The sequence below is a fragment of the Rosa chinensis genome, chromosome 4 (genome assembly GCF_002994745.2).
Source record: "Rosa chinensis cultivar Old Blush chromosome 4, RchiOBHm-V2, whole genome shotgun sequence".
In the NCBI taxonomy this organism is placed as follows: Eukaryota; Viridiplantae; Streptophyta; class Magnoliopsida; order Rosales; family Rosaceae; genus Rosa; species Rosa chinensis.
The window spans coordinates 23481444-23502750 of record NC_037091.1 but is presented as its reverse complement, the minus strand read 5'-3'; the positions used below and the strand labels follow the sequence as shown (position 1 = coordinate 23502750).

The following is a 21307-nucleotide window of genomic DNA, read 5'->3' as shown; positions in this document are numbered from 1 at the left end:
ACGTAGCAACCGTACACGTGTCCCACGTCTTCACTAACTCCCCGGATTAACCGAGGCGTCGCCTCGGTTACGAAATCCATCATTACTCGCATTAATGACGAGAAGACGGCTAGGCTTAGGAGACAAGCCTCCAGACGCTAACCCTCTAGGAGTTGGCCACGTGTCAACCGTCGTCTCCTTTAGCTTCCAAGGGAAGTAACCACTTGAGAAGAAAACCCCCAACCAAGTGGAGTCTCCGCTGAGCGAACCCCGCCAGCGGATCTTCACTTGTCATCCTCCAAGTGGAGTCTCCGCTGAGCGAACCCCGCCAGCGGATCTTCACTTGTCATCCTCCAAGCGGAGTCTCCGCTGAGCGAAACCCCGCCAACGGATCTTCACTTGTCATTCTCCAAGTGACGGAGTCTCCGCTGAGCGAAACCCCGCCAGTGGATCTTCACTTGTCATCCTCCATGTGGAGTCTCCGCTGAGCGAAACCCCGCCAGCGGATCTTCACGTGTCATTCTCCAAGTGACGGAGTCTCCGCTGAGCGAAACCCCGCCAGCGGATCTTCACTTGTCATCCTCCAAGTGGAGTCTCCGCTGAGCGAAACCCCGCCAGCAGATTTTCTCACTTGTCATCTCCCAGGTGACAGTCCACTGAGCGAAACCCCGCCAGCAGATTTTCTCACTTGTCATCTCCCAGGTGACAGTCTACTGAGCGAAACCCCGCCAGCGGAACTTCTCTTGTCACCATCGAAGTCTCCAACGGAACTTCTCTCGTCATTCGGTAAACGGGGCGTCCTCCGCTACACAGCAAACCGCTAGCGGACCCCCCCTTTCTCATCTGACAAGCTGCGTACTTTATTCAGCGCAATACCGCTCAATAAAATACCACCAAGCACGTCTACTTGACGCTGCTTCCTGCTACATCTAGCGGGGGGACTTTCGCCAGCGGCGGATCCCGAGGCCACGCCTCTCTGACAACGCCGCCACGCGGAGTTACGGTCAGAATGTCCCTACGGGACACGGGGACTAGTCAACAGTCTACGACAGCCCTGATCAGGTACGTTGACCCCCGTCACTTGGGTGCTAAGATTGGGCTCGCAACCCAACACCCTCTGCTCCGTGCAGCTCCCCCTCAACAAACAATAATAGCGACCATCCGGAGGTCCATCTTAGCCGGGGAGTGGGGGACTCCCTAGGGGGCCTAGCAGGGGCCCACCCGAAAGGGCACAAAGCGTTTGCTCAGTAAATCCATGGTTGACGACGCACTGACGCTAATTATGCTTCTGCAAAGTCTAGCGGGAGAAACGCTTCAAACCGCCGATCAACTCCCCAACCAAGATTGCCCTCCTTGACTGGGGATTTGGGGGACTTGTACATACATGTGCATTTGCAAGCATAATTAGCTATAATGAGCCACGCTCATTGTATCGCCAGGGGTACCAACGCCCACCATATGAGTGACTGGCGTAAAGACAGCTAGCCGGGTTACCGCTTGAGCCCCGGATCAACCCCAAAGCACCGCCGACGCGCCACCACGTGCCGTGTCAAGTTAGCATCAGAAGCTACTGAAACTGGGAACTGAAGCACATCAGTCCCACATCGAAAACAAGGAGAAGATCATCCTCTTCCTCACCTATAAAAGGTCCTCTCCTCTCTCCTCATTAATTACGTATTTTACTACTCATTATTGTTATGCTGCCTATATGCATTGACTGACTTAGGCATCGGAGAGTTGAAGACCGCCCAGCGCGGTCTCCCTCTAACGCCCTGTCTTGTGTTTGGCGGCTAGCAGTAATCCTCAGAGCGGCAGAGTAGCGGTCCGCCTGCCGGACCAGCGTTAGACCAAGGTTTGGTTACCGCCAGACTTTTGAGCATTAACAGTAATCAAAGTAAGTCGACTGAATTTTATCCATCTCATTTTTATCTTGAGTCACGTTGAAGATTGCCCTTGACATGTAGGATACCAGCGAGGACCTTGATGGGAAAGCCTGTTATGCAAGAAGACATGTTAATAAACTAAAGAAAAAGAAAACATTAAACATTACTGCACATATCATGTTTAGTTTATTATAAAAATTATCTAACAGGAAAATGAAAATCCAAGCAAATTAAGATAGAACTCACAAAGCCAAATCCATCAGTTTTGTAGGTTGGTCCAACCATGGTGTACTTGGAACAGTTCTTTTTAAGGAACAACTTGAGGCAAGGGACTTCATCTAAAATGGCAGCAACTCTATTCTTGTTTCCTCTAGATAGTGCCTCATGATAATCCGGAATGGTTACCAATGGCACCAAATTGGCCTCAGCAAAATGCAAATGTTCCACGAGAAACCCTTTAATAAAGGAACTATTTTGATATCCTACTTTGTAACCATTTCTTTGTATCTCTTTTCTATCAGTGAATGCAGGCTGCAACTTCTGTACTGTTAACATTGAGGCTAATCTTGCAGTGTAACTCTGTTGGGATCAGTACCACAAAAACCCATATAATCAGCACAAACCTTGACCAATTGTTCACCACTTTCACTCGTATGACATTGGAAATAGCATCGATCTTAATTAGTATACATAATACATTGTTAAATAATCATGTTCAATCACATATTCTGATTTGCTGTTGTTAAGAAAAACTCACAGAAATGCTTGCCAAGGACAAGAGAACTTACTGTGTGCAAAGACGAGGGTTGAAAACGAGAACCAGAATATCATGCCAAGTTGTTGCTGTGCAGGACTTCTGAACTCGGTGTTTTCCCGGTGCTCAAGAAGCCATATTACAAAACCTGTAAATATGAAGGCTACGCCGGTTGTCAACCAAAGATCCAAGCTTAGTGGCTTCAAGAAAATCCAAAGACTATTCCTCTCACTGTCCTCTGTCAAAACTATCATGGAAACTCCTGATTCAGAATAAGGCAACGTAAAATCTACATATAATGAGCAATCAGCTATAATTGTTGTGTCTCCCACCACAGCGTCATATTTCTGCATTTCAACTGTTAGAATTTGTGGCTTTGATACCACTGTTGGAATTTGGTGCGGAAGCTTTAGTATTAGTGAGTTAGGGCAATGTGTTTAGGACTTTAATTTTGGGAGCAAGAATTTGGGAGGAGTTAAAAACAGAGGAGGTTGTTCAATTAAAACAGAGGAGGCTTGTCAACTATTGATTGATTGGTTAATTGATTGGCTGCTTAGTTTATTGCTTAATTAGAAGAGTACATGCAGATACATATTTATAGAGATGGTCAGCCGACTTCATTACTAGCCCACCGACTTTCTTTACTTCCACCGACTCAACTTACAATTATCAATTACATTCTAGACTTTTCTACAGCTTGATTATATTCCAACTTGCATGATTCTTCTAGATACTTGCTGTAATAACTTGATAATTCTAGATCAATCTAGCAACTCTTGAACTTCTATTAGTTGCTCTAGACTTCTCTAGATTGATGTAGATTATTTTAGATGATCAATGTGCATTAACTTTCAACATCAACTCATGAAAAAATAATAATAATAAGAGACATTAACCAAAAAAATAAAGGAGTATGAGTGTTAGACAGACATGATTAATATCGTTAATTAACTCAGTAGTTTGTAATTAAAACTTGCCTGAAGATAAATTTGATAAAGAAGTTCATCATAAGTCCCCGAAAAGTTAGAAAACTCATATGAAAGGGAAAATGGCAGTTGCTTTACTGCAGCAAAGAATATATCAGCAGAGAATCCTGATATATGGTGGTTGTTTTCGAATTTTAGGAATTCATTAAAACCCTGTTTCAAGGGAACTCCAATCTTCAATTTCTTTGTTGGAGGGATGTCTGTAGTGTACCCTGGCCAGATTGGTTTCTCAAGTGTCTTCCTTTTATCCAAGTCTGTTGCTCCATTCAGCTTTCGCGAAAGTCCTTTCTTTTGGTTCCAATATCCAATTATTCTTTCTTTTCCGCCAATCACATTAAATACCTCAAAGGTTGAAGCTTCCTACTGTCCCTTAACCAACCGGAAATTCCCACTGAGGTTTTCAAATTTTAAATCTAGGATAGCTTCAAGAAGATTCTGACCAGTTCCCAAACTTGCAGGATCAACGCTGCTTGCTATTCCAACCTTCTCCACTGCCATTGCTAATGCCCAAACTGTATCATATGCCCACAACCCAAAGAGGTTTACACCAGAAATCTTGCTTGATTTTCTGAACCTGAATCTTTTCATTCGCAACACCAAGTCTTCAAGTTCTTTTGACATTGGTATATATGGCCTTACCATTGAGTCCATGGTTCTTGAACCCACAGGATCTAATAAAGTCGATAACCCTTCTGTAACAATCCATCCTTACCCTTCGGTCATCATCCCTGGCTTATTTGCTAATAAAAACAATTTAGACCCGAGGAAAGCAGTCATATGGACCAAAAATATTCTTGCTCGAGTTGATTTCAAGTGGTTAAGCTCCTTTAAAATTTCTCTATCATTATAATGAGGAGGAATGACACTTCTATGAGGTACTCGAGCTCCCACTTATCATTTTTTATTCCTACTAATGATCGAGCTGTATTCAAGAGGAATTCGAGGTCGAGTTCTTGTCAAGTGGAGGAGACTGATGTAGGACGAGATTTCAGCCAATTTCAACAAAGAACCTCGAAAAGAAATAAGCGTCTCTACATTAAGAAGAATGATTTGAATATTGGAAATTGGTATTCATAAATTACTCTTTTAGATGAACATTGCTATGGATCCCAAATTATTATACCAAAATTGTATCCCAAATGACATGTCAACTGCCATGTAATTACTTTTGACTAGATAATTTTCTATGTGTATTTATGAAAATTAAGTCTTCAAGGAAAAAATTATTAGAAATAGTATTGTGAATTAAATCTCTAATTGGCCAAACGAAGAAGATGAAGAACTAAATATGCCCTGCTATCAAGTAATCAAATTCCCCACAATCCCAATACTCAACCCTAGAATCACAAGCCATCATCATCCGTCTTTGATACAACGTACTCTTCAATTTGGATTGCCTCCAATAGGAAGAGATAACGTGAAAACCACATTTGGGATAATTAGATCTAAAAGGAGACTGATCTCACTGGGTATTCCAATGGTGAGACCTAGGTCTATGAATTCTTTGGAAAGAGAGATTGGGTGAGAGATTTTCCTTTATTAGATTTCTTTGATGGTTTTCACTCACTTCAAGGAAATTTTAGTCTCCTTCCAAAATCAAGTGGATTAATTACCTGGGAATGTACCGGTAATGATGGCTTAGGGTTTCAAAACAATGTTTTTTTATTTGTTAAGAAAAAAATAATAATACAAACTAAAAGTAATTATTGGAGACAAGTGGAAATTACAAAGTGATGATATGGCAGTTGCCATGTCATTTGGTATGTGAGTTTGGTAGAAAAATTTGGGATCTCTAGCATTTTTCCTTTTGGATATATCGGGATTTTCGAGCAAAATTTTGGTTGGGATTCCAAATACTTATTTGCGTAATATTCTTTAGTATCTAGGATTCTATTTTTGATTTTAATTTAATGAGGTGTAATTAGGTTTCCTAGTTTTAGTCTATAATAAATTGTTCTTTTTGTTTTCTAGTTGCATTAGGTTTATGCTATGTATCCTATAAAAGGCACCTCTTAGATTGTAATTTTCATTCAAGTTATCAATAAAAAAAAAATATTAGAGAAGTTTCTCTATGTTTCTTACGGCTGTGCTCGTAATTGCAAGTGGACTCTAGCTCATCTCATATGGTTTTTGATGCTTGACAGAACCTCTTACCATCGTGTTCACGCTTCCCGCATCAAAAAGCTGTCTCAATGAAATATGAGCTATTAGATGGAGAAAAATATGGACTAGTGGCAGAAAATGAAATAATCGGAACATGATTCCTTCTTCCCAGCTCTATCACAAACTTTGCTTCTGCTGAACTTTGAGGTCTGATAATGGCACTCACTCTTTCGATGTTTATCAAGTGTTGTGTTGTTTCAATAGATTAATGAGAGAAATATATTACCTCATAGATAAAAATAAAAGACGTGTGTGTGACCCAAAATATATAGCTACAGAGAACAGAGGGTTTGTGTGTTACCTTCAAATGTTGCTGAAACAACATCATTCTTTGAATCCCTGGTGAGAAAGAAAAGCCTTGTTTGATAATGAGCATGCTTAGCATAAAAATCATCAAGTGTCATGCAGTTCTCGTCCATAGCTCCAATTGAGGAATTTAAGTTAAGAACAACTCCTACTGGTACTCGTATCACCTCTTTTGTCGTTGAAGTGCCTGAACAACTCCTACTTGTACTTGTAATTTCTCAAAATGTTAGTGAAAATGAGATTGTTGAAGCTGAGCAGTTTAATGCAATGTAATCACAAACTTCCACCAACACTATTCAGCAACTAGAGGTAACATTTTGTGAGATTTTTACTTTATGTCAAGCATCAGTTTCAACAAACATAATGAATAGCTCTAAATGTTTTAGAAATGTTGTTTTCATTGTAATCCACAGCCATAGGCCTCTTCCAAGCCTTTGTTCTCATAAAAGAGGTACAAATCGTCAGTAAGAAGAATCAAACCACCAAAGAAGCTTGCACATGGTTCTACTTCTGGCACAAGCTCTGGGACTGCAGTTGAAAACCCCACAAGGAAGTACTAAGTGAAGCCCTTTAATTTATACCTTGCTTAGAATGTGTTATTGCTGAAAAACAAAAAAATAAAAAACTGAGTTCAAACATATGTATAACTAATTGTTTGCTTGGCGTTTACTTTTGCTTTTGAAATATTGAAAAAAGTCATACATGTTGCTTCTTATTGACTTATTGTAAGCATTTTGTTGTAACAAATGGTTGTTGGATTTTGAGCATGTTTAGGATGCAATAAGCAGGTTTATTTTGTTAGCAATCTATTGTATTTTTCCCTGTTGTGGTAATTTAGGATGTGCAATTATTTTGGATGGAATCAGTTGTGGTAATTTATCATATTTTATTATTATTGTTGTGTAACTACTTTGGGAGGGAATTAGTTTTTGGCGGGAAATGGCTCACCTGAAGAGCTGCTAGTTAACATTGACAACAAAGAACAAGGGGATGGAATTACCCCTTAAAGTATGCCATGTGGCTACCTAGTTGACGCTGTTATGGATGCATATATGAAAGTTAGGTCGGGTTGGAAACTCTAGGTACTAATGTGATAGTTTCAAAAATTCGGTCAAGAATGCTTAGAATGCGTCTTACTTCGGGTATTGTTTGTAATTTTTTTTTGTCAATAAATTATATCAAAATATATCACCGAAACACATTTTCACTATATTTTGTCTCAACTAAACTGGTATTTCCCACCTGCCACGTCACATATGTATCAACACTATGTCACACACTCTTATGGATAGGATATATATATATATATATATATAGAGCGGAGCTCCGCTTTAAAATTAAAGTGCGGATTTAGAGTTTAGGGTCACTTTTCGATCGCATATCCATATCTCAACCATTCAATTTTTAGGTACTAATGTATAGATCATGTATGTAAATTTTCAGCTAAATTAATTATTTTTAAGGTATCTAACTCGCTTAAACCAATGGACGAACTGAATTTGTTCAACCTACGAACCGTACTAGCTAGATTTAAGACAGTTATCAATACCATATGAGAGGGAAAAACAAAAATTGAGAGAGAAATGAGAACATGCAATTAACTATATATATGAGACAAACAAAAATATCTTTGTAATGTACATACTAGACACACTACTACAATTATGGCCCCAGACATCGGCCAAAAAAACCGATGAGAAACAAAAACCCGACCGATGTCTTTGTGGGTGATGAGAAAGATCCGGAAAATGCAGACATCGGTTTTTAGCCGATGTCTAGTATTCGTGTAGACATCGGTTCCTAATTATAAATCGATGTAAATAGGTTTAAATGATAACAAACTTACATGTTTTACTATTGTTAAACCCACATTTTATTGTATTTAATGCTTGAAGAAATATAGATTACACAACACAAGTTTGCGTTTTAACATCGTTATTGATTTAAGAACCGATGACTGATACTGTTAGAGACATCGGTTCCCATTTTGGAACTGATGTCTGGTACTCAGTAACATATCGGTTTCGATAAAAAATCGATATCTGTATATTTTAGTAACATCGATTTCCATTTTGGAACTGATGTCTGGTACTCAGTAACATATCATTTTTGACAAAAAATCGATGTCTGTATATTTCAGTAACATCGATTTCCATTTTGGAACTGATATCTGGTACTCAGTAACATATCGTTTTCGACAAAAAATCGATGTCTGTATATTTCAGTAACATCGATTTTCATTTTGGAACTGATGTATCTGTATTACTAGACATCAGTTTTTATGGTTAAAACTGATTTCAACTTTATATCTAGACATCATACTAGAAAGTACGTCCGCGCGATGCTGTGGGTTTAGGCGATAAGAGTAGTAGTCACAATCTTATAATGTTTGCCGAATATGCTATCGTTTTACATATCATAAAAGCTGGTTCACAAACTTTTTCACTAACTCTTACAAACTCTCTCTAATTCTTCCATTATCAAATCTATACATTCCTCCATTTCTGCCTTATAGATCACCAGCCTCTTCCACATTGTAAGTTGAATTAGATGCAAGAGAATACTTCTGTGTGGCTGAAAATTCCAGCATGACCAACCTACACAACTGCAAAATTCAAAAATCAATGATCAATGATCAATTCATGACAAAACAAACATAACAAAAATCAATCACTGTATACAAACACAACAAAAATCAATCACTGTATATCACTAAAAATACAATATTCCAATTACAAAAACACGTCCAATTTCTGAACTAAATGACCACTAATAAATTTCCAAAAACACCTCCAATTTATGAAGCAAACACCTGATTTACAAAGCTAATTACTAATTGCATAGTCCTCCAATTTACTCTAAAGTTTGTAGGCTAATTCTAATCTAACAAAAAGAACGAAAACCAACCATAAACTCAGAAAATACTTGATCACCCTCCAAACCATTTGACCACAAACCTGAAAATGGACAACAAAAGAAAACAAAAGTGTAAGACCTACTCAAGCAGCTTCGTGGCTTACCACTTGGTTGTTCACTTGTTCTTCAAGGATAGAAGTTACCTCTCAAATGAATACACCTATAACCAATTCAAGCAATATATACTTAACTGTAGATGATTAAGAAGACAACAAACATTGGGAGGGCAAGCAATGAACAAAACCCTCAATAGGCAATGAAAAGAAAAAAATAACTGAGAAAATTATAATCCTGTATGTACTAAGGCTACCCTAGGAACACTTGTTCACTTCTCAGGATGTGTATTGCATATTTCATTCTACTCATTAAAACATATAAAGAGCTGAAATATTAAACCAACCTTCGTTGAGACACAGTGCTGCTGCTGCACTCGGAAAATAGCACTTGATGACAGGATGCAAAAATTAGTACTTTTGGTATTGCCCTGTGTTAATGCTTGGATCCGTTGGGATCTAATTAACGATAAGTAAAGAGAGAGAGAGAGAGAGTGACACGAGATGTATAGTGGTTCGTCTCCCGCCTTAGCGGGAAACTACGTCCACTTGAATGTGTACTAGTGTGTCGAGCCTTGCGGCCTAACAAGATTACAAGAGATGTAATGGGATTGAGATGGAATGAATGAATGGTGTTTAAGTGGGAGGAGAGTTCCTTTTATAGGTGAAGGAATGCTCTTCCTTTACATGGTTTTCGATGTGGGACAAGCAACCACACAATTCTAGCTAGTCCAAGAAGCATGTAGAAAGCCATGTTGTGGAGGCATCTTGGCAAGGGCGGGAACATGGCTTCCCGGCGACGGATTTGCCTCTTCCGGATACCGTGGCGTAGCTTGAACATAGGGCTACACGATGGATGTCGCGGTTGGGCCTTGCCATGTCTCGTGGATGTCCCAAAGTGGGTGTTACTTATGCTTGGTGATGTAGAGAACTAGCTTGCTAGTGTAGGTATAAACAAGTCCCCGAAGTCCCCGAGTAAGAGTAGCTTCTTGGTTGGGGAGTTCAAATCATGAAGTCATCAAGCATAAGTAATATCCGAGAGGCGCACGGCCCCTACAAGTCCCCGAGCTCGGCAAGCAAGAAGGGACTCGCTATCCTGTATCACAAAAGACAAAAATTCGTATATGTAGTTACATCGAAGGTGCACTAATGTATGAAGTGCATGAGATAATGGGGTGTCGCCCTGCCGCATGGCGGTAGGTTGTAGACCATAGACTCGTGGAGCCCGGAGGCTAGACCATATGTATGAAGCATTGTGAACCGAGAGCGTAACTAAAGCATGTTGGATAAGTGGAGCGAGTTAGGTGTTCGAGCAAGTTGGGTGTAGGCGCTGTATGAGCGTGCGGGGCGTAGCCCAAGCGAGTCGTGGCCATGCTTTGATACCCAAGCGAGTCGTAACTGTTTCGCAAGCGTTTATCCGAGCATGTTTAATTGAGCTATAAGTGTCACAAGGTTCTAGATGAATGTCACATGAAAGTGAATTTAAGCATGTATGTGTGTAGCGTGTACTTGTAGGAAAGTTGCTAATAACATGTTGTAGGCATGCTTAAGGGTTATAGAGACATGTATAGTCATGGCATCGGCGGTAGCTTAAATTGCCAGAGCGTAAAGATAAGAGGAAGGCACTTATCTTGGGCCGGTTTGGAGGTTCATTTGCTTGTGGCGGATAAAGTACTCCGATAATGTACGTCAACTTGTAGTTGCGGTTGAATGCTCAATAGAAATAGTTGAATTTCCTTGAAACAAAATAGATGATTAATATGTAGATTTGTAAAATCAACATAAATAATTTGCATATGTACTTTGATAAAATTTTAAGCAAAATGTATAAGCAATATTGTAGTTGACATCAAATGACATATTTAATTACATGTATCCATTATGGAATGTAATAGATGAACGTGACATAGTTACTCGAGCATGAGGTCGTAGATAATTTAAAGTAATTTAAAATTTCGACTTATTCTTGCTGGAAGAGTAAGATATGTTTAGAGTCCCTTGTAATTTATAATTAAAGGCCTGGATACGTAGCACATATGCATGTGCAGTCATAATTGAATATTTGGAAACAAACAAATAAGTTAAAAACTTGCTTGTACTATCAGCCAACTTATCAATTAAGAGTGTGTGCTGCAGGTGGCTGCAGGTCATGCACATGGAACATATAAATAAGCAATAAGTGTGTTGTACCCTGACTTGATAGCACATCACGTGTATAGAAGCAAGTATAATGGGCGTGGTGTCATATGGTCCGCACACGTAGGCACATATTGCTTGACTGACTCTTAATATGATTATTCTATAAGTCAATATAGGGGAACAACGAGCAAGTAATTAACTATTTGGTTTTTAAAAACTTATCTCGTTGGTTAGCTGCGTTGAGTAGTGTTCTCGCCCTGAGTTGAGGATTCTAGTTCTTGGGCGAATTGCAGGGGCTGAGCACTGACTTCCCTCAGAGTGCCAAGCGCTGATGATGATCGAAGAACTCCCAAAGAATAGGAGGCTGGGTGTCTAGATTTTGGCGGTGAGTGCTTGGCTGGCGGAGGGGTGCTTAGCGGTTGGCTGGGCTTTGCTCAGCGGAGGAATTTTGGCTAGCAGAGCGGAGGCCGGCTAGCAGAGATGGCCAGCGGTGGTGGCTAGTGGTGAAGTTCGGCGGTGACCAGTCCAGCGGGAGCGAAGGTTGGGCGGCGGAGCCTGGGCAACTGATCCCTGGCCAGAGGAGCTTTTGGCCTGCGGAGGATTAGCCGCTGGCTGTGGTCAGCGGAGCTTTGGCAGAGATGGTTCTTGGAGCATGGGGGAACTGTTCAGCAGAGGAGAAGTCGGCGGAAAGGCTCGCTGGCGGCAGAGCCTTGCTGGCGGAGGATGCTGGGCTGGCCGCTGAAAGTTAGCCGGATGCTTAAAGAGATTGCAGATGAATGTTTTGACAAGACCGTTAGATGTAGGTGAGAGGGAGATTAAGCCTCCGCCCAGAAGATTGAACCTTTTGCTCGGAATATTGACGAGTATGGCCAGCGGTGGTGCCTCAACGGAGAAGCTCAGCGGAGAGCCTGAGCGGTGAAGTCCAACGGAGGGGACCAGCGGAACATGGCCGGCGGTGGGCTGTGGCGGTGTGTGTTCAGCGGTACTCAGCTTTCAGTGGAAACACGGTGCTCGGCGGAGACTCGCTCAGCGGAAGTTTTGCCGTAGGAGGAGTTGTTCGTCGGAGGCATTGCTCAACGTAGAAGCTCGGCGGAGGTTTTGCCATTGATAGTGTTAGGCGGAAGATGGCGGCGTTGATGCTCGGTGCTGGCAGGTTGGCCGGCGCTGCGGGTGGGCTGGCTAGCCGCTGGTGTTGGGGAGCGCCGCTGGTGTTGGTGTCCAGCGAAGATGGTGCCAGCGGAGCACTCAACAGAGCTGGGCGGAGCGGAGCCGCTGGCTTGGCCTCCGAATGGTAGCGGGTTTCGTCAGCGGTGGTGTAGTGTGAAGCTTGGTCAGCGGAGGAGCTGGTGCCAGCGGTAGCTTGTCGGCGGTGTACAGTTCAGCGGGATGAAGTTCGGCGGAGCTTCGCAGCAGGCCTGGAGCTCGGCGGAGTTCGGGTTCGGCTGTGCTTGAGCTCAGCGGAGGTTTTGTTGGTCAGCTGAGGCTTGCTGGTGCTGGTGCGCGCTGGGTTGAGCTTAGGTGTCGCTGACAGAGGCCCAAAAACCTGTTCTACCACTGACGGAGATTGGCGGAGGCCCGCGTTCCGGAGACTAACCTTTTGGCAGTGCTCTGCCTAGCGGAGCAATGAGTCAAGGACAAGGCTGGGTGCCCAGTGCATATTTCTGGGTGTCCAGAGTAAATTGGCACCCAGTTTGTTTTTTTTTTTTTTTGGTAGTTCAGCGGTGACTGCTTTCATCAACGTTGACTGATGAACATGCTAAAGTTGGTCGGCGTTGACCGAACTTGATCAGCTCTGAGGGGTGTTGACTGGTTCAAGTGCAGTGTTGACTTTTCTTTACCTTGAAACCTTGTAACTTAGCCAGCACTGGAGACAAATTTATGTTGAAAAATTTTGCTACCGCCAAGGATGGGGCTGGGTGCAATGCTTGCTTAGCGGTTTATATAATAATTCGAAGGAAACAAGAAAATGGCAGTGAGCAATTTTGATAACTCAAAGAAGAGAAGAAAGAACTCTTTTGAGCTTCGTTAAGATGACTTAACTCAATGGTAAGTGACGAAGCCTTTGTGTGTTCGCTTCCCACAGACTGCGCCAATGTTAATGCTTGGATCCGTTGGGATCTAATTAACGATAAGTAAAGAGAGAGAGAGAGAGTGACACGAGATGTATAGTGGTTCGTCTCCCGCCTTAGCGGGAAACTACGTCCACTTGAATGTGTACTAGTGTGTCGAGCCTTGCGGCCTAACAAGATTACAAGAGATGTAATGGGATTGAGATGGAATGAATGAATGGTGTTTAAGTGGGAGGAGAGTTCCTTTTATAGGTGAAGGAATGCTCTTCCTTTACATGGTTTTCGATGTGGGACAAGCAACCACACAATTCTAGCTAGTCCAAGAAGCATGTAGAAAGCCATGTTGTGGAGGCATCTTGGCAAGGGCGGGAACGTGGCTTCCCGGCGACGGATTTGCCTCTTTCGGATACCGTGGCGTAGCTTGAACATAGGGCTACACGATGGATGTCGCGGTTGGGCCTTGCCATGTCTCGTGGATGTCCCAAAGTGGGTGTTACTTATGCTTGGTGATGTAGAGAACTAGCTTGCTAGTGTAGGTATAAACACCCTGTGTGGCCAAACATGACCACTGCCAAACCAAGAATTTGTATTTATGACATGAGAACAATTTGCAGCATTGGAGATCTGAGTTTCAGGTCCCTAACCACGGCCCTAAATGATAATTGATCTTTTGCACATTCGAGTAGCTGGTTTGCAAACATTCTCTCCAAGGATACTTCCTGTTCCATGAAACAAATTAAATGAATTAAGCTCATATCCACCACATGAATATTTGAACAAACTGCAATACTATATAGAAAAGAAGACAAAAGCATGATTATGAACCCCACAGTAGACATACCTGGTTGTCGACGCCATCAATGTTAGCTAACCTTGCTTTGGTACATGGCCTTGTTAAAGAAACCTTTTTTATTGCTTGATCACCACAACAGCATATCTGCAAAGAGGAAACTATTGATGTATGTGTGCACTCACCTCCCACTTGTGCCTACATAAACATAGGTCATCTTAGTTGCAAGCATGAAAATTTCAAATCTGTTTGTTTGAATTGTGAATATGTAGCATACAAACCCAAACTCAAAACCAACTACAAACTGAATCGAATGAAGTGAAGTTTCAAACAAAAAACCAAAAACCCAGAAATGGAAGACTGGACGTATCGAATGAAGTCACTAAACCAAAAATCGAATGAAGTCATTGTATCCCTGCCCCTCCGAGTTTGTAATGCTTTAACCTCTAAAACCGACTTTTCTCATGTTCCTTTCTTTCCCGTATATGGATAAGTGTGTGTTTCCTTGGACATACCCATCTACAAAAGGCCTGTGTATGGATTGTATGCTTGGACAGGCATACCTGCTCCATTGGGGTGCGCAGGTGCTCCATGAGGATTCCTAAAAGAATTCAAAGATTGCGGTTATTGTTGGCCCATCATCATCATCTGCTGTTGTTGATACATGAAGGCCTGTTGCTGTTGGTTGGCCATTGCGGCCATCTGTACAGAGGGTGGTGCGGCCACTGTGTTGGATGCATAAAAGGGATCATGAATTATTTGTTGCATCATGCCACCATTCATGGGGCCTGCTCCCATGGGTTGTAGCTTACATTTTGATTGTTTCTTCTAATTGCATCATCATATAGGCTGTCTAGTGTAAGCAAGTCCAACCCTCCCGCCTTCACTCAATAGATAAAAGATGTTAATAGTGTTCTTGGTCGACAGAGAGATAAAAAGAAACAAAGAAAGGGAAAAAAAAAAACAGAAGCAGAATCATGTGAAATATAAAGGAAACCGACTATTAATTGCAATAAAAAGTAAACATTAGGATACAGGGGAACTTAGTAAGGGAAGTATACCAGTTTGCTAGCAGCTGTAGCACTCTCATTTGAGCTTGGGGCTGTAACAAGTGCCAATTCCCAACCTGTTCCATTTGCTTGAGGTTGAGCCGCAGGTTGATCAGCTGCAAGAACCACAAAAGCAAATTTAGTTACTTTTAGAGACATACAGAGGTCTTTCATCAAACACAAAGGCAAGAAGCTTCAAGCATATTTCTTTAATGATTTACAAGAAATTATTTATTATTATATCACGCAGATAGAGATGGAACACTTACAAACTAGAACAATAGCTAAAGCCATGGCATTCTTCTCATCTAATGCTGCAGTATCTGGAATAGGATCATTCAAACCCTAGCAACAAAAGAAAGCCAACCAATTTAAACTTCAAAAACTTATAATTTTAAAGACTAATTCAAGAAACAATAGCAAAAAAAAAAAAAGGGGGATTATATTGAGAACTACTAGCAAATCAAGTGGTTCAACTACAGGTGCTACCACTTTTACTGGTTTAGGTGGAGGTGGGGAAGGTGGACGTGCCTCATCGTCTTGGGTCTTTTTGTCCTCTATGGCCAAGATTTCCTTGGGGGCAGAAATTTTATTGTCAATCACCTGTCAAAGTAAAGATCGAAGTCGAAGGAACTATTACAAACTGTATCGATAAAGAGAAACAGTAACTACAAAGCAAAATGGAATACAAAGACAATGAAAACGAGATGTACAAAATCAAATATCAAGACTATAATACCAGAACATTTCATATAACATACCACCTTAAAATTCATTGAGGGCCAATATAAAAGGTACAAGATAATCCAGTATTAAACATAAAATCAAAATCCATAACTCCATTAACCAATACACTGTGATTTGTTATCAACTGGTAGATACTTCACTAAAGTTTATATTTGTCATAAGTGTGCTCATTCATGTGATTGCATTGCATAATCTTTACAAGTGCTGCACTAGTGTCAAAAAGCAAAGATCGGATTTATCTCATTTATGATTGACTCGAATTGATCCACTATTTTCTGATTGGGAACGACATTGGCTTGTTTTCTCCCAAAATAACCAAACTTACAGGAAGAGTATTTTCATACCTCCTTGCGAACTATTGAGACACGGGGAGCTTCTCTGACGTACTCTTCCATGGCTTGTAAAAATGATGCAGGGGGCTACATTATAAACAAATTATTATTTCAACATGTATAGTTGCAAGGAATCCAAATCCGAAATCGAACCCTCAAGTCTGTAAGTAAAGTGAGTAACCAAGCAACTTACCCAGAAATCCGAAATCGAACCCAGCCTTCAAGCCTTCAAGAATCTGAAATCAAAAACTGAAATCGAAGTATCGATTGAACCCAGCCTTCAAGCCTTCAAGTAAGCCTTCAAGAAGTATCCTAAGAGTTGCATAACCAAATCTTGTAGGGAGTTCATGTCGGAGATTGACGAGCTCATGTCGGAGAATGAGCTCGAGGTAAGGTTGGAGAAGGAGCTCGAGGTCAGATCGGAGAACAAGCTCGAGGTGGCTCGAGTCGGAGAAGGAGCTCGAGAGGCTAGGGTCGGAGAAGGAGCTCGAGCATCTCGGATCGGACAACGAGCTCAGGCCAGGTTGGAGAACAAGGTCAGGGAATCGGGGCAGGTCAGGTTGGAGAGAGAACGAGGTTGACAAGGTTCGAGAGTTTTCAGAAAAGTGAGAGTTATTAGGGTTTGATAGTTTCAGACAGAGGGAAAAAATACTAAGTGGGGGAATGAAATAATTGGTCCCTCGTTTCTCAAAAGTTTCAAACTTAGTCCCTCCGCGTTTTTGAAAATTTTTCGAACGAAACTTTTCTCATCGTTTTATTTGGTGACTGATGTCTATAATAACAATAGAAATCAGTTTTTTCACAAACTGATGTTAACATGTTTTTTAACATCGGGTACAATCCTGACCGATTTAATAGTGGCGATGTCTAATGACATTATTCTAGTAGTGACAAAGCTTGAAATGGAGGTGTTGGTGGCCAAAACAGCTACCATGGACCGATGGACGATGACCTTGCCTCTGCAAAACTCACCATCAAGGGGGCTTTCGGCTCCATTGGTGCGAGGGATGGCTTGTTTGAATGAGGAGCAATGGCGTAGGCAGAAATCCTACAGGAAAGTCAAAAATATGATCGAAATAACTCAATGCCTTTATATACAAAAGAAGTAAATTTTCATAGTAAATAATAAATAATAATTTTACGGCTTTTTCATATGTTTGTGGCTTAAATCTATTGAAATTTGAATGATTTACTAAAAAGTAAACAAAAAAAAATAATTAAAAGTGATAGAATTTAAAAGAGGTCAAGGGGTCGATAAAGAGTTTACAAGCTATATATATGAAACTAAAAAAGTCACATAGCTATAAGTCCATAACATAAAAGTTAAAGTCAAAGGGGTTAGAATTGACAGCCCTACTGCAAACCCAAGCTACCATTTTTTTTTAATAGGATTTGATGTTATTAGATATCAAAACCATGAAAACAGGCCAGAGTCTAACATGCACTTACATAAGAATCCGGTAAATCGGATAAAACCTATCTAAGCCAATACTAAACTCATTAAAGTCTAAGGGACACTCGCCGGACAGCAAGCCTAAGACGAGCAAGAACAAACTCGCTATTCTAAGGAAACATCATTCATCTAGTCTAATTTTGCAGCACGCCATTGTAGTACAAATAACAACTAGCAACATCTTAGAACAACTCATAGAGATTACTCCAATTCTAGAAGGTTTGTAAACCGGATGTCTAATAGTAGAGACTTAAGAAAATACTGGCTCCACCCCTTAGGGTTGGAGCCAGCGCTCTCCTTCGCCTCATTAAGAGCCAACAACCTCGGCAACAGGTTGGTCTTGCTCTGCTTGTCCAACACTATTGTAGCAAACTCAACCAGCCCAAGCTTGAGCTCAAGACTAGGCCTGAAGGCCCAAACATCCCTCAGACCAAGTTTAAGCCCAGGCCCACTGGCCCAAGCCCAAACCTGATCCAGAGGGAACGAGAACCTGATCCTCTACCTCCAGCCATCCTCTGTCGCCGCCAGGCCATTCGGCAGCCGGCTATTCCACCCATTCATCAAGCGTTGACCACCCTGGCCAAGTCTTCCGGTAGAAAACATGCGATCGATTCGTCCGTTGAAGATCACACATATCAAACTATCATACACCCAGCCACGACGTTGCACACCAAGCTTCATTCGCATCTGCATCTCCGGTATCGTTTCGGCCCACCACAAGACTCGCAGCTAGTCGTCGTCGTAGATTACCAGAGCAAATCCAACCCCAATGAAAATCCACCAGATCGAACCCAACCCCAACTCCGGTGTTGCCTGCATCAATGCCATCCACCAGTGCAAACACCAACACCTGCTCTGCAAGAGAGCAACTAATACACCAGTTCCACCATCGAAGACCCAATTACGCCGCCCGGTCAGACGCCAGAGCAGCCACATCAACACTGTCCTCCAAAGGCTGCCTCGTCATCCCTCACACCAAGGATGAAGGCAGTCATTGGTGAAGCACGTTCGCCGAGGCGAACACAGATGCGGAGATGACGGAGATCTCCATAGAAGCAGCCCATTGAAGGCAGCGACGCTAGGGTTCCGAGTGAACTCGCTCTCCCTCTTGACTCTCATCTCTTCTCAATAAGGTTATTTTTTACAATGTCAAATTATTGTCGGAATTAGTATGATCTAGTGATTGCATGGTTTGAACTTTAACCCAAGCTACCGGTAGGAGGCAGTGCGAGAAAAAATTGGCAAATATTAATAGTAGCAGTTATTTTATTTTATTATTATTACTAACTTCTTTTATTTTTTTGTTAGAGAGCGGACCGAAGGCCCAAACAAAGAAAGAAAAGAAAACCATGCCCGGACAGCTAGAAGCTTGGAATACAAGTTCCAATTCTTGAAGGAAAATACAAGCCCGAACACTGATCTTCGTAAATTACTAGCAATGACACCCGCGCTTTGCCGTGGGATTTGTTGTTGCTAACAATTTATAACAATAACAAATATGAATGAAAATGAGTTGATTCTTGATCAAAGTGATAGAATAAGAGTTTCTTGCCTCTAAAAACGTTTTCGAGTTTACAAAGGATATCAACGCTGCAGGTTTGCTTTTTTCTGTTTTCTCAAATGTCGTATGTAAAACAGCCACAATCATAAGCTAAAAACGTAAATTGAAAATGTTATAACCGTACAAATTACAAAAGTTGATGTTTAAACCAGACGTATATTTACAAATTGCAAAATTGAAGTTAATCTCTGGAACTGCAGGGAGGTGACTTATGACTGACCATCACTTGATGTGCCTTTGGCAATGATTTTAAGATTCAAACTTCCCATTGAAGCTCCAACAAACTGTGAAATATAAACAGTTAAAAGTTTGAACTGAAATTTTTTTAATATATGGAGAAACTACAGTATTTCATCTTAGCTTGGAAAAACTTTTGGGAACGACTCTAAAAGGCCAACATTAGAACAGCCAGAAACAAGTTTAGTCATATGAAAAATGCATCACATTTATGTTTAGAAACTGAAAGGGTGTGTGCTGTTATATGACATTGCATCATATATTCTGATATGAAAATTCAATATCATATAACTTTTACCTTCGAAATATCTGGATGGTCAAGCTTATGCCAAACAACAACAACTTGCTGAAACAACGCCCCAGGAGCAGTAGTTTCAGCAGCAATGGCAATATTGTTCTCACCCCAATCCAATATCTATAAGCGAAATAGCTCATCATGAGAACATTATTAAAAACAAACACAATCACCTGGTGCCTGAGGTTTCAATATATAATTCAAATACGACCACTTTCTTGCATATTTTAAAGCTGGTAAATGAAACATTAGACACCACACACAATCACACAAAAGAAACATCTTGGATGGCTGTAATCAAGACTCAAGGTACACCATGCAATAATAAATATTAGGAATATGCAAACAACCTAGTTCAATATGTTCTTCAATGGAATCCCACAAAGTTATTTGCTTATTTACTGGAAATTAAAATTTCAAGGCTTTCTTAATCGGAAAATCTAACAAACCAAATCTTCTACTAATCCTAGCCTGATAGAGATAATTTGACTCAATTTGGAACAAACAGACCAACAATATATCTATCTTTGTATTTCATCTTTGCTTTGATTTGTAAGAGCACCCTAAGATGGTTGCTGAGAATCAGAAGTTTAACAGAAGTGAGAGGCTAATTATATAGGGTTTGGGAACTACAGACTTACAAAATTAAAACTAAAGTATCGCCAAATCCAAACAAAGGCCTGCAAATCGCAAAAACATAGATGTAACTCAAAAGTTTACTCATTTTAAATACCAAAGAAAATATAAAAAAATAAAAAATAAAATAAAATAAAAAAACCATGAAAACAAAAATATGACAAAGCTATGGTTTGACATGAACAATGTAACAAAAAGTGTGAATATCGATCAGCATTTGGCAAATCAAAGAAAAAGGGATAAAGAAAAGCAACAAATTTGACGCAGAAACTAAAACTAAAACCAAGCATAAAATCAAAGTTGAAAGACAATAAGAATGAAGACCGTCCATACAATTACTAAAGCATTAACAGTTCCACACCCAATAAAATCTAAGATATCAGTAAAATCCTGAAACAGAAAGAAGCAACAAACTTTCAAGTTAAAAGAGTACCTTCTGAAGCTGAAGAAAAGCTCCTTTTCCTACTCATGTCCTTGAATCAGCAAAGCTAGGTGCACTGCAGAAAACACTACATTTTTTTTAGGGAAATCAGATAGAGAAAGAAAAATGCCAAAGAACCAACTATCCACTCACCAAAACTCCAACACTGAAAAATTTCAATCAACAAAGCTGAGAAGTATCCAAATCTACACAGAATACAGAAATCCATATCAAAATACCTTTCTAGGCCAGTAGAACACCTTGGTATCCACGATCAAGCCTCCGATGGCAACCCCCCCCCCCCTAGTGATGGACCTCGACACCAAAGGTTGAAGCTTCAACGTCAGTTCAAACCTAATGTCAATTGTGAAGCTGAATGTTAATGCATCATTTTGTAATGAAGTGATGTTCTGGTGTAAGTGTTACTGGACCAAAACTAACAAACTAATAGGCAATGAAATTAGAAAGCAAAAATGATTACACTTTGAGAGCCCGCGCTTTGCTGCGGGTAGTATAACTGCATTAAGTGGTTCTTGTC

The 21307-nt window shown here is 40.8% G+C and overlaps 2 protein-coding genes and 1 long non-coding RNA gene across 7 annotated transcripts; all 3 read right to left on the bottom strand.

Moving 5' to 3' along the window:
• Positions 1-1739: 1739 nt before the first annotated feature.
• Positions 1740-3202, bottom strand: LOC121052752 (glutamate receptor 2.9-like). 5 transcript variants are annotated; one of them, XM_040518578.1, is made up of 2 exons: positions 2109-3202; positions 1740-1972 (listed from the first exon to the last, which is right to left on the bottom strand). In XM_040518578.1, the coding sequence occupies exons 1-2, from the start codon at positions 2415-2417 to the stop codon at positions 1859-1861; spliced, it is 423 nt and encodes a 140-aa protein (XP_040374512.1). In that variant the 5' UTR covers positions 2418-3202; the 3' UTR covers positions 1740-1858. The 5 variants fall into 5 exon arrangements, with proteins under 5 accessions (XP_040374512.1, XP_040374513.1, XP_040374511.1 ...); XM_040518579.1 differs by having other exon boundaries at positions 2651-3200; XM_040518577.1 differs by lacking the exon at positions 1740-1972 and having other exon boundaries at positions 2126-2538; positions 2651-3201.
• Positions 3203-14801: 11599 nt separating this feature from the next.
• LOC112197566 (putative clathrin assembly protein At5g35200) lies at positions 14802-16781 on the bottom strand. The gene is made up of 6 exons (XM_024338301.2): positions 16348-16781; positions 16179-16253; positions 15544-15690; positions 15357-15432; positions 15100-15203; positions 14802-14919 (listed from the first exon to the last, which is right to left on the bottom strand). Exons 2-6 carry the CDS (start codon positions 16227-16229, stop codon positions 14818-14820), a joined length of 480 nt encoding a protein of 159 aa, XP_024194069.1. The 5' UTR covers positions 16230-16253; positions 16348-16781; the 3' UTR covers positions 14802-14817.
• Positions 16782-19149: 2368 nt separating this feature from the next.
• Positions 19150-21074, bottom strand: LOC112197567. Its single transcript, XR_002935698.2, has 4 exons — positions 21009-21074; positions 20782-20845; positions 19716-19832; positions 19150-19464 (listed from the first exon to the last, which is right to left on the bottom strand). It is a non-coding gene; the product is annotated as an uncharacterized LOC112197567 (long non-coding RNA).
• Between the last annotated feature and the right edge of the window lie 233 nt (positions 21075-21307).